We start from the raw sequence: 13,290 nt of genomic DNA, 5'->3' as shown, positions 1-13,290 counted from the left end.
GAAATGTATCTTTCAATACACGGGACCCTGCGGTTATTGCCACCCTATTAAGATGTCTCCTGCCATAGTTTTTCAAAGTTGGGCAGTTTACTACAAAACTTTCTGGCGGGGAAATCTTTTTACAATAGTTTCAATATGTTTGCATTTTCTTATTACGTCCTATTTCTTTTTGTATATATTAAGAGTAAATGAGTTTGTATATATTAAGAGTACATGAGTTTACTCGGCATGATTCTTAAATTGTATATATTTCTTTGGTGTTGTCTTATTTTATTGCAAGTAATAACAAAATATAGGAAATACCGAACAATGAAAGTGTATTCATTTTTTGTCAATGATAAAAATTCGATGTAATCCATCAAATTCTACTAACACTACTGATTATCTCTCTCTCTCTCTCTCTCTCTCTCTCTCTCTCTCTCTCTCATTTGAAGTTATTTTTCCTCAAGTCCACATACTTGATTTGAACGTTAGTATAATTAGAAATATCATTACTAAAATTTTTATAATCAAGGTAGTGATTAACGTAATTACAAATTCAATAATGAAAATGATAATTATAATGATAATAATCGTTATCATTATAAAGAAAGAATTTGTGGTTTCAAGCTAAATGTAAGTACAGAAAATATATACTGTCTATATATATATATATATATATATATTGCACAGCATCAATATATAAATGTTTGCGTGTCAGTGCTTACACTAATTTGAATGTATATCCATAATGCACATGGACAAATAGCCTAATAAAATATACAGACAATTCGCTTACCCTGGCAGTGCCATGTTTTAGCAAGGAACACTGAATAATACAACACATTAATCGCTTCGGATCAAGTATTGCTCGCAGTATGTATTTTATTTCCTTTCTATTGCCAATTTCATATTAAAACTCAACCTAACAAAAACTTAAGATTAAGAAAATATCTCTCTCTCTCTCTCTCTCTCTCTCTCTCTCTCTCTCTCACTTTACTGTAGATATGCATTATACACACACACACACATACACACACACACACACACACATATATATATATATATATATATAAATATATATAATATATATATATATATATATATAAACACACACATACGTGAGTGTGTGTATATCTACACATATATTTGTTGAGATACTACCGCTAGAGAGTTATGAGGTCTTTCTCTCTGGTTACGGTTCATTTTCCCTTCGCCTACACACACACACCGAATAGTCTGGCCTATTTTTTATATATTCTCCTTTGTCCTCATACACCTGACAACTCTGAGATTACCAAACAATTCTTTTTCATCCAAGAGGTTGTGACAATGTCATTGTTCAGTGGCCACTTTCTTCTTGGTAAGGGTAGAATAGATACTTCAGCTATGGTAAGCAGCTCTTCAAGGAGAAGGACACTCCAAAATCAAGCCACTGTTCTCTAATCTTGGGTAGTGCCATAGCCTCTGTACCATGGTTTTCCACTACCTTGGATTAGAGTTCTCTTGCTTGAGGGTACACTCGGGCACACTATTTATCTTATATCACTTCCTCTTGTTTTGTTAAAGTTTTCATAGTTTATATATGAGATATTTATTTCTATGATGTTACTCTTCTTAAAATATTTTATATTTCCTTGTTTCCTTTCCTCAATGGGCCATTTTCCCTGTTGAACCCACTGGGCTTATAGCATACTGTTTTTCCAACAAGAGTTGTAGCTTAGCAGGTAGTAATGATAACAACACAAGTATACTGTACCGCCACCTACCTATAAGTTTGTGCGCAAGTGCGAGTGAAGGTGTGAAGGTGTTCATTAATCCGGTACAAACGTCGTAGAATTAATCATGTAATCCTCAACTTTTCATCAATATCTATCAAAGATTGATAATAAAATAATTTGTTCTCGGTAAAATAACACTGATACACGTCCAAGCAGTATTGGTTCTCAAAGCCAATGACGGAAGCTAATAATATATATATATATATATATATATATTTATATTTATGTATGTATATATATATATATATATATATATATATTTATGTATATATATATATATATATATATATGATTACAATTTTTTTAATATCCATGAGTAAGCATTATAGTATTAATAAAAAATAATAACTAATTACGCTAAATAAAAAAAATTACTGATTTCCACAGAATATTTTCTAAAATTTCAAGGACGTTAATCACTAAAGTTAACAGACGACTGCCAACGTGTACTGCAGGAAAACACAGCTACAAGAATGAAATACAAAAACTTTATCCCAAGTTGTCTTTAAGGTTTGATGACATATTCATCTCCTTTGTCGAGAAAATACAAAATTAACCAAAGGTCACAAAGTTCAGCTTTATCTCGGCCAGGAGGATAAATATGTCAATACCGTCATGAAAGCACTACAGCTTGCATGCACTTTTTATTACAATTTGCACATACTTGACAAGAGTACTCTGTGAGAGAGAGAATATGTCAACACCATCATGAATGTACTACAGCCTTTTTTTTTTACACTGCGCATAATTGACAAGAGTACCCGGTGAGAGAGAGAGAGAGAGAGAGAGAGAGAGAGAGAAATCCTAAGGATTATGCCTCTTTAGTGAAGATGAAATTGTTTATCAAGGTACGGTACGAGAAGAAATTTTTAAAAATTTAAATTATAAGTTATGAAAGCAATTCCACATTAAAAATATGGAAAATGGATTGAAAAGGCCTAAATGAAGAAAGCCTTACTAAGGTAAACTTAAATAAAATTGTTACATACCAAATACTTATTAATAAATTATGAATGTTGACGTGACTTTTTGAAAGTAAAATCAAATAAGTTAAGATACGTAATTCAATAATTGAATTTCATGTCGTAAAACAGAGCAAAAGATATGAAATAAAAAACCCAATGAATATTCTGTAAATCAATCAATAAATAATAAAATAAACGGATAAAAGGAATAAAAATCTCCAGACAAACTGAATCGAGCAAAAACATGTGCTAAACGTATTCTCCCGATGAGCTCTTATCTGCCTTTGGATTTTTTTATCGGATGAAACCGACGGGGGATCAAATTTCAACATTCGCTCGTTAGCCGAATCATTTCGAAATATTTTCCTGCTGTGACAACGATAGATATTATGTTGCTGGTTTTACGCCTTGTTAGCGAAATCTCTCGAGAAATGCTAAAGTTGACTCTTTTGTTTTCGATAAACAAGATAACGAGGATTCTTGTCTGGTCTGTCCATTGTCAGTGATTCCTCGTGCTCTCAAATATTGAACATTGACAGGGATTGTGTCATTGGCTGGAACAGTGTCATAACAACCCTGAATATGTGATTCCTCGGCTAAAAGACTGGGTCAAACGTTTCCCACTTCAACCATAAAAGACTAAGGGTACGATTTCTTTGACCTTTTTTTTTCAGATTTCCTGCAGTTCACCTTATCTAAAAAGCCATTGTATGATTACTCCAATGTAATAAGTAAGTCCAGTGTATGTGTACATGTTTCTGTGTATGTGGGTGTATATATATATATATATATATATATTTATATATATATGTATATATATATATATATATGTATATACATACACAAACATACACACACACACACACACACACATATATATATATATATACATACATATATATATATATATATGTGTGTGTGTGTGTGTGCATATATATATATATATATTCTATGATAAATAGGACATTATTTAGATAAGTATTTTTCCGTCACATTTCAGAGTGATGAGCGAGACACTTATTCAAATATATTCTTCCTTTTTCTGTGGACAGCTGAGACTCTTTTAGCTGGAGTAAGAAGCTCTTCTAGATAGAGGACACTCAAAAATCATACCTTTTGTTCTCAAGATTTAGGGAGCGCCATGGCCTTCTGTACCATTGTCCTCCACTGTCTTTGGTTATAGTACGCTCAGGTACACTATTTTGTATCCTTATTTGCTACCTTCTCCATGGGAACCCTTGGGCTTTTATCATCCTGCTTTTTAACTGGTGTCAGACAGATGCTTATTTTGAGTAAGTTTCGTATGCAGAAGGTTTATGTATGTTATTGATGTCTTTATTTGTGGGTTTTGTTAATTAATAGGAAATGGGGAGACAAATGCAGTTAGTAGTAATTGTAAAGATATAGAAAGAGTTGTGGAGAGACAGGAGAGTGAACGGGAGTTAGGTAGGATGTTTTCAACTAATTTCGCTGACTCCAGGGTTCTTTCCCGTAAACAACCCCCCTAAACGACAGGATCCGTTCTTGAATGTCGAACGGAACATAGACGAATGAGACGTGGAAGCCGGGAAAAAGTCACGTGATTAAGGATAGCTTGACACGCCCAGGACGACCATATATAAGCAACGAGAAGACGGCATCTCGCTCTCTTCCTAGTAGTCACTCTGTATAATAGGTCTAACGACCTACTTAACCTGCCGGGTCTCCTTGACGACAACACGTGGCGGCTGCCTATACCAAATTGAGGGACGGCGATTACGTAGAATACTAAAGCAGCCGAGAAATTACAGGGGAACAATTACCCCTGAGAACGAAGGACGACGAACAAAGTTACTACGCCCGCACCTGAGTGTCTGTGAGTGCGTTTGGCGAGACGTCCCAGAGCGACCGAGAGGCGTGACGTCCCCGAGTGACCAAGGCGTGTCTAGAACTTCGCGCCAGCCTTCCCAACACCTGACGAAGGCTTATACTTCAGCGACGACAGTAGGCCTATAGATGACGTTTAGGCCTAACTAAACCGGGATTCACCAAATTCTCCAGCCAGTGTCAAGACGTCTGAGTTCATCACTAAGTGTTAATGTAGAAACCACGCTTTTGTTTTTGACTGCTTGTAAGTGCCTGTTCAAACCCCTTTTTATGTCTAGTAAAGAAAGAAACCAGCATTCGTATCCCTCACCCACGAAACTTTGCTTATGTAAACTCCTGAGAGAAATTCAATTAATATTAAACTAAAGGAAGAGGTAAGATACTAGACTAATTAAGAAGTTATTGCTAACCAAATCAAAGACTTCTTCACAAATGGTGGCATCGTTAAGGGATACTGTGCCGTGTTGTATTAAGTTTGAACTAATACTGGCTTTATTTCAGGAAAGTGCTGAAACCCCCTTTTATGTGTCGAAGAAATACAAAACAATTTCAAGAAAAACAGAGGGAAACCAAAGGAGTCGTGAACCAATGGATATGTGAGTAGTTTGCATGTTTTCGTTCACTCTCTTGTTTTGTATAAATACTGTCTCTCTATAGAATAGGAAGTTAGGGCATTTGTCTCTCGTAAGAAAATTTTGGTGTTTTAATTTTTCCTTTTTTTTTGTGATATGAGTCTGGACAATATTTTCCAAAGACTTACACAATATCAATACGACTTGAGATTAACTGCAGACAGACGGTCGCGAAGTGCTAGTGTAGGAAGACGTCAAAATCTGACTAGAAACCGAAGTTCGAGTCCGGTAAGAGCAAATATTGCCGATATGAATTCCGCTGGGCTGATCACACAAACCACACGGTTTTGTGGAAATGTAAGTAGGGATAATCCCGACAAACAAAGGTTAGAGAAATACAGTGTAGATAAGTGGTTAGCGGACACAGAGAATAGGATCGCTAGTTTTAAAATAACTGACGATGTTGCAAAAATTAAACAGGCAATGATGTTAGTCAACGTAGACGTAGGGGATGCTCACCCTACATTAAACGGTAAGGCCTTTGAAAAAATTACCACTTTCAACGAGTTCAAGGAGGAATGCAGACTATTGTGGCGATCGGCCAAGGAGACCGATCGGTTGTCGAACTTGTATAGGCTTACCTCAACTAATAAATGTGAAGGTGAATCCAGGGCCAGTTGGCGTACCCAGGTTAGGGATCAGGTAAGAGCAGTTAGGGAAGACTTTTTGTCATTGCCCACAATCACGGTAAGAGACGGAACCAAGTTTAGTAAGGATAATAACAACCTGGTAGATCTAGATGAAGTTCTAAATCTTGTGGCCTACAGTAAGATGTATGCGGCCTTGTTGGAAGACCTAAAGTTAGATCCTGCCCAGAAAACCACAAAAACACCGAACGAATGTCAAGAAATTATACAGAAAAACGAGACCGGTAGGAATAAACATTACCCTAAAGATTATCAAAATAACCAGCCCCCCTGGCAAGTCAAATGAAGAAAGAAGAGGAAATTATAATGAAACATATAAATCTAGAGGGAATTATCATCATAAGGGAGCTAGACCAAAGAATAGGTATTGCCAGTATTGTCAAAGAGGAGGTCACACAGACCAAGAATGTTGGTACCAAGGTAAGAAACATAATAAACCCTCCGAAAATACTCCTCAGGTACAGGCAAGGGATAACTCAAACCCTACTAATTACTCCGAAGAAAAACAAGGTAACAGAAAGTGACTAGAAGAGCAGGATAGGAGTCCAGGAATAGGGAAACCAAAGAATGGAAGGATGTTGCAGGTAGCGGAGGTACATCCACGTTGCCAGCAACATATTTATCCCTTCCGACAGCAATCATTACCCAAGACAAATATCAAGATAGAAGGTAAAGAATGTCTTAGTTTGTTAGATTCAGGAAGTACTGTAAATCTCATAGGGCTCCATACCTTAACTGATTATTTGAATATACCTATTTCTGCAATTAGGAGTGAGGATACATTAATTCAGGGGATAACTGGCAATCAGCTTAACAATGTAGGAGCCATAGATTTAAACATTGAATTGCTAGAGAAGAAGTGTCAAGTGCCATTTTTGGTTTTGCAAGAAGTAGCATTTCCCGCTCGAGCTTTGATTTCTTTTGCAACAATGCAAGATTTTGGCCTAGTTTTTGATTGTCAAGACAGAAGATTAGTTCTAAAGGGAAATAATCAGGAAGTCTGTTTCCAACTTGTTGATGACAAGTCCACTACAAATTTGGCCAATTTGCAGGGGACCGCTTCGATAGTTGAAACACACTCCGGTTCAGAAAGAGAAAGGGAAATCAAAGTAAAATCAGAAGAAAGGGAGAAAGAAGAGAATTTAGCAATTGCACCCAGAAAGGGGGAAATTACTTCTTGTAAAGGTAGCACACATACTAAGGATGAAAATGTCGACAGAGAATCTGAGAGAATAGATAAAAGGGAATTCCAAGAAGTTTTGCTGCTAGGCACATTGAATTCACAAGAATTAAGACACTTAAGAGAAACAGAATCTCAAAAAGGAGGAGATGAAGATTCATGTTTTTGTACTCAAGTACAAACTGGGGAGATAAGTCTGATCAGCACAGCAGATGCAAACAAAATAAGATTTAGGCTAGCTAGAGATGTAGTACTACTGCCCAATACTCTTACTAGAGTATATTTAATAACCCGCCTACACACAAATAATGATGTAATCTTGACCCCAGAAGGATTACCAGAATATGTCAGAATGGATAACTCATTAGTTCAGATGGAGGGATTAGCCTGTACTACTTATGTCATGAATTATTCTGATAAAAGACTCCATTTGTTAGCGGGTACAGAATTTTGTACAGGAATAGAAGTTACACACAAAATGATTCCGTTAGAGGAGGAAGCATTCTTTACCATAGGAAACATTGATGCAGGAATAGATAGGGAGATAGATAACACCGATTTTCCTGAGTACCGTAAAAGGTTAATAGAAACCTTAAATAAATATAGGCAGGGCATAGCAATTACAGGTGATAGGTTAGGTAGGACTGAGGTGTTAAGACATAAGATAATCCTAGATGATGGAGCCAAACCCTTTTTCATACCTAATTATAAATTACCCTATCAGCCAACGTCCAATAGTAGATAAAATGATAGAAGAAATGAAAGAAGAAGGAGTGGTCATACCCTCTAAATCACCTTATAATTCTCCCATGTTGTTGATTCCAAAGAAAGATGGAAGTTACAGATTAGTGATTGATTATCGCAAGTTGAATGCGAACACAGTTCCTGATAGGATGCCCATGCCTGTAATAAATGATGTATTGGCTCAGTTAGGAGGAGCAAAGATCTTCTCATCCTTAGATCTACTAAGTGGATATTGGCAAGTACCTTTAGACGAAGAATCAAAGCCATTAACTGCCTTCAGCACACATAAAGAACACTTAGAATTTCAGGTAATGCCATTTGGGTTAACATCAGCTCCATTGACTTTTGTAGGTTAATGTTACAGATCTTAGGAGACATAGAGAATGTGTCAGTCTATTTAGATGATGTCATTATATTTAGCAAAGATATAGAGAGCCATTTCGGAACCATAGAAATCGTTTTAGAACGACTAAGACTGGCAGGATTAAAGATAAAGGTTAAGAAATGTCAATTCTTGAGGAAATCATTAGAATATTTAGGACATGTGATCAGTGCTGATGGATTACGCATGCAAGAAGGAAAAATAAAGGCGATTGTGGAATATCCTGCTCCACAAAATTTGAAAGGTGTAAGAAGATTTTTAGGGATGATAGGATACTATAGACCATTTGTCAAAAATTTTGCTACTATAGCTAAACCATTGACAGAATTAACTAAGAAGGATGTAGAGTTTGAATGGAAAGCAGAGCAAGAGGAGGCTTTTCAAAAGTTGAAGGAGAAATTAATCCAAGATCCTATCTTAGTGTATCCAGACTTTAGCAAGCAATTTTACTTAGCATGTGATGCTTCGAATACAGGAATAGGAGCGGTTTTGTTACAGAAGGCAAAAACCCGAATGAGGGTAGTATATTATGCAAGTAGAGTCCTGAATGCGGGCCGAACGAAATTACAATACCACAGAAAAGGAATGTTTAGCCATTTATTGGGCACTGAGAAAGTTTCGGCACATTTTGTTAGGACACAAAGTAAATGTACTTACTGACCATAAACCCATCTGTGACCTATTTAAGAAAAGAGCTTTCACTAATAACTTAAAGTTTAATCGATGGTTTATTAGTGTGCTAGAGTTTGCTCCAGAATTTAGATACATTCCAGGTAAGTTTAATACTTTAGCAGATGGATTATCTAGAGCACAAGAGGATACTGAAAGAATTATCACAACTAACACTTTTTGTTTCAGCTGTCAGGTCGTAGACTTAGATTTGGAGAGAGTTAAAATAGAACAAGAGAAACAAGAAGGTATCAGGAAAATAATAGGAGATTTGCTACAAGATGAAACCTCTAGGTCAGATTTTGAATTAATAAATGGGATATTATATAAGAAGGCTAAGGATAGGAGTGCTTGCTCTAGACTATATGTGCCTGACACCCTGACTAAAGAAGTATTAACTCTAACACATACCCACAAGTTGGCAGGACATCCAGGAATCAAAAAGACTCTGAGAACAATAAATAGAAATTATTTTTGGCCTAAGTGCAGCGAAGAAGCAAAGCAATTTGTAAATGAATGTCAAACTTGTAATAGGCATAAAGGTCATGTAAATGTCAGAGCTCCTTTAGAAAAATATCCTAGTAATTTAAACCCTTTTGAGGTAGTTCAGATGGATCATATAGGACCCTTTCCAAAAACTTTGAGAGGAAATAAATATATACTGGTATTCATTGATTATTTGACTCGGTATTTAGAAATTGTCCCAGTCAGAGATAGAACTGCAGTTTCTGTTGCAGAAGCTTTAAAGACCAGAATACTCACAAGACATTCGTGTCCGGAGGTACTTTTGTCGGACAATGCACCCGAATTCACCAGTGAGGTAATGAAAAAGCTTTGTGAATTTTTTGAGATAAAGAAATGCGAGATAACCCCTTATAAGCCGAGTTCAAATGGGACAGTGGAAAGGGCCAATAAGAAGATACTGGATGTACTGCGAACTATCATTAGTCCAACTACAGAAGATTGGGACCTAGCGTTAGAGGACGTTCAGTTTACTTTGAATAACACAGTAAATGAGACAGTAGGAGAAACCCCACACTTTTTGCTTTATGGTTATCAGAAAAGACTGCCAAACTCATTGTTAGATGACGCAAAACCTCCTAGGCACACATATGATTACCAGGACTATATAGCTTGGAAACTGCAAAGAACCTTTCAAATAATAAGACAAACCAGACAATCTTTAGAAAAGGGCCAACAGGTAAATAAGAAATACTATGACACAACTAGTTCCATGACTGACCTGAAGATAGGCTCACAAGTATATATAAAGGTACATGTAAAGGAAGGACCAAATGAAAAGGTATCTCCCAAATTTGAAGGTCCTTATAGAGTGTTAGAAAGGGAAAGGAATAATAAATTTAAGCTGATACATGAACAGAATTTAGATGTAAGGTATGCCCATTGGAATCATATGAAGGTTGTAAAAACTAATCCATGGTCCTCTCAACTTCTACAGGAAGTGGTGGAAAAACTTCCTACTGATCCTACCCCTGGTGGTCGGTATCACTTGCGAAATAGACATTAAAAGTGGGGCCTTGGTACAAAATCATGGAAAAGGTGAACTGTTAACAGATTTTGCTGTAGTAAAAATTAATGTCAATTCAATATTAGAGAGGGAAGAACATTTGAACCAGTTAGATAAAGAACTACGGAAGTGCATACTGACCCATAGTGATTCTGCCTTTGTAGAAGTATTAAGAAATTTACAGGGTAAAATTGAAGACATTGTCAGGCCTCAAAGAAACAAGAGATCTTTATTACCTTTTGTAGGTAGTGCATTTAGTGCTTTGTTTGGAGTGGCTACAGAAAACGATGTAAAAGGTTTGACTGATCGTGTAGAACTAATCGAGAAATGGGCTAATCAGAAGGGTAATCTTATAAGTACTCTGATAGAAAATAATAATAAGAATGTAGAGAACATAAAAAAGATGGTGGAATTTATTAATCAAGTTAACGTGAATGTTTCTAATAAAATAGATGACGTAGAACAAGTGTTTAAGTTGATTCATGAAGTAGAAATCGAGATTGGTGATCACAAGGAATCTGTGAACGGACTAATAAATGCACAAAAGGGAATACTCAGCCCTGCTATCATTTCTCCAAAAACTTTGAAAGAAATTATCGATTGGTGTATGGTAAATAGCCATTCCAAGCCTTTGCTAGAAGATATATTTTGGTATTACACAATGTCAACTGTGAAAGTAACAAAAGGGTATTTGTTGGTATTGATCCCCTTCAAGGGTATGAATTTGTTTGACCTATATACAATACATCCTTTCCCAGTTAAGATAGGAAATGCAACAATAATTTGGAACCATCCGAAGGTTCGTCTAGCATTGGATAAGAACAAGTTGTTGATGATTATTTTAGAAGAAGGTGATTTAGAACAGTGTGTGTTGATAAGTGAAAGTCAATCCATGTGCAATTTTGTGCAAATTAAACAACCTATGAGCAATTTTCCGTGTATCCAAGGTATTTTCTTTGAGAATTATGAGTTGATGAGAGAGTGTAAATTTGAAACTTTTGCTTTGCCATACAGGGCATTACATTTAGGTAATGAAATTTTTGTTTATGTACAAGGTACTAAAAATGCAGAAGTTACTTGTGATGGGAAGACTCAAACATTTCAGTTAGGAAACTTGAAGTCATTTGCAGATTCTTGCTCAGTAGTGATAAATGATTATCTCTATTATGTACCAAGTGTGTTTTTGCATTATGAGTTAAATCAATCTTCCATTGCAAAGAGTTACGAGAACAAGATTAATCATTTTCAGCTAGACAAATTAACAGTGGTAGAAAATGTGGCAATGCCACTTGATAATGATTATGTTCTGTTTTACAAGAAAGATGTTGCACCATTTCTGACTATGTGTAATGTGTTTTTGATTGTACTTATTACTGTGGTAACGTATAATGTGGTGAAGTATTTGGTTTTCAGAAAATTGGAAAGGATTAATGAGTTGCTACTAGTTATTACTGGGAAACCTAAAGAATAGGTTTGTTGTTTTGTTGTATGTGAGGATTCTATAAGAATCCTAGTAGCTGGCCGAGTGGTGTCAGACAGATGCTTATTTTTGAGTAAGTTTCGTATGCAGAAGGTTTATGTATGTTATTGATGTCTTTATTTGTGGGTTTTGTTAATTAATAGGAAATGGGGAGACAAATGCAGTTAGTAGTAATTGTAAAGATATAGAAAGAGTTGTGGAGAGACAGGAGAGTGAACGGGAGTTAGGTAGGATGTTTTCAACTAATTTCGCTGACTCCAGGGTTCTTTCCCGTAAACAACCCCCCTAAACGACAGGATCCGTTCTTGAATGTCGAACGGAACATAGACGAATGAGACGTGGAAGCCGGGAAAAAGTCACGTGATTAAGGATAGCTTGACACGCCCAGGACGACCATATATAAGCAACGAGAAGACGGCATCTCGCTCTCTTCCTAGTAGTCACTCTGTATAATAGGTCTAACGACCTACTTAACCTGCCGGGTCTCCTTGACGACAACACGTGGCGGCTGCCTATACCAAATTGAGGGACGGCGATTACGTAGAATACTAAAGCAGCCGAGAAATTACAGGGGAACAATTACCCCTGAGAACGAAGGACGACGAACAAAGTTACTACGCCCGCACCTGAGTGTCTGTGAGTGCGTTTGGCGAGACGTCCCAGAGCGACCGAGAGGCGTGACGTCCCCGAGTGACCAAGGCGTGTCTAGAACTTCGCGCCAGCCTTCCCAACACCTGACGAAGGCTTATACTTCAGCGACGACAGTAGGCCTATAGATGACGTTTAGGCCTAACTAAACCGGGATTCACCAAATTCTCCAGCCAGTGTCAAGACGTCTGAGTTCATCACTAAGTGTTAATGTAGAAACCACGCTTTTGTTTTTGACTGCTTGTAAGTGCCTGTTCAAACCCCTTTTTATGTCTAGTAAAGAAAGAAACCAGCATTCGTATCCCTCACCCACGAAACTTTGCTTATGTAAACTCCTGAGAGAAATTCAATTAATATTAAACTAAAGGAAGAGGTAAGATACTAGACTAATTAAGAAGTTATTGCTAACCAAATCAAAGACTTCTTCACACTAGGGTTGTAACTTAGAAATAATAATAATAATAATAATAATAATAATAATAATAATAATAATAATAATAATAATAATAATAATAATAATAATCTCTCGTACATTTTCTTATATTACCTTGTAACCCATTTGAATAATTTAAAATTGCAATCAACTTCAATCTCGACCACATATAATCCAAATAGCCTTACAGGAAAGTAGGGCAGCTATCGTAAAAAGTATAAAAATAAATAAATAAAGTCAACCTAACTTGAGAAATGGGTCTTTCTTTCACGATGGGTGTCAATATAGATGACGGAATTAAGATGTTATTAAATTTAGGCTTATCATTATAAGTTATGTGACCGGAAAGAAATTTC

The 13,290-nt window shown here is 36.3% G+C and overlaps 1 protein-coding gene across 1 annotated transcript; it reads left to right on the top strand.

The window, feature by feature from the left end:
- The first annotated feature begins 5,044 nt into the window (after positions 1-5,044).
- LOC137656869 (uncharacterized) lies at positions 5,045-12,737 on the top strand. The gene is made up of 2 exons (XM_068391237.1): positions 5,045-5,187; positions 10,305-12,737. The coding sequence occupies exons 1-2, from the start codon at positions 5,180-5,182 to the stop codon at positions 11,842-11,844; spliced, it is 1,548 nt and encodes a 515-aa protein (XP_068247338.1). The 5' UTR covers positions 5,045-5,179; the 3' UTR covers positions 11,845-12,737.
- Positions 12,738-13,290: the final 553 nt, after the last annotated feature.

Source organism: Palaemon carinicauda, chromosome 17 (genome assembly GCF_036898095.1).
Source record: "Palaemon carinicauda isolate YSFRI2023 chromosome 17, ASM3689809v2, whole genome shotgun sequence".
Lineage (NCBI taxonomy): Eukaryota > Metazoa > Arthropoda > Malacostraca > Decapoda > Palaemonidae > Palaemon > Palaemon carinicauda.
This window is presented reverse-complemented; position numbering and strand designations above follow the sequence as displayed.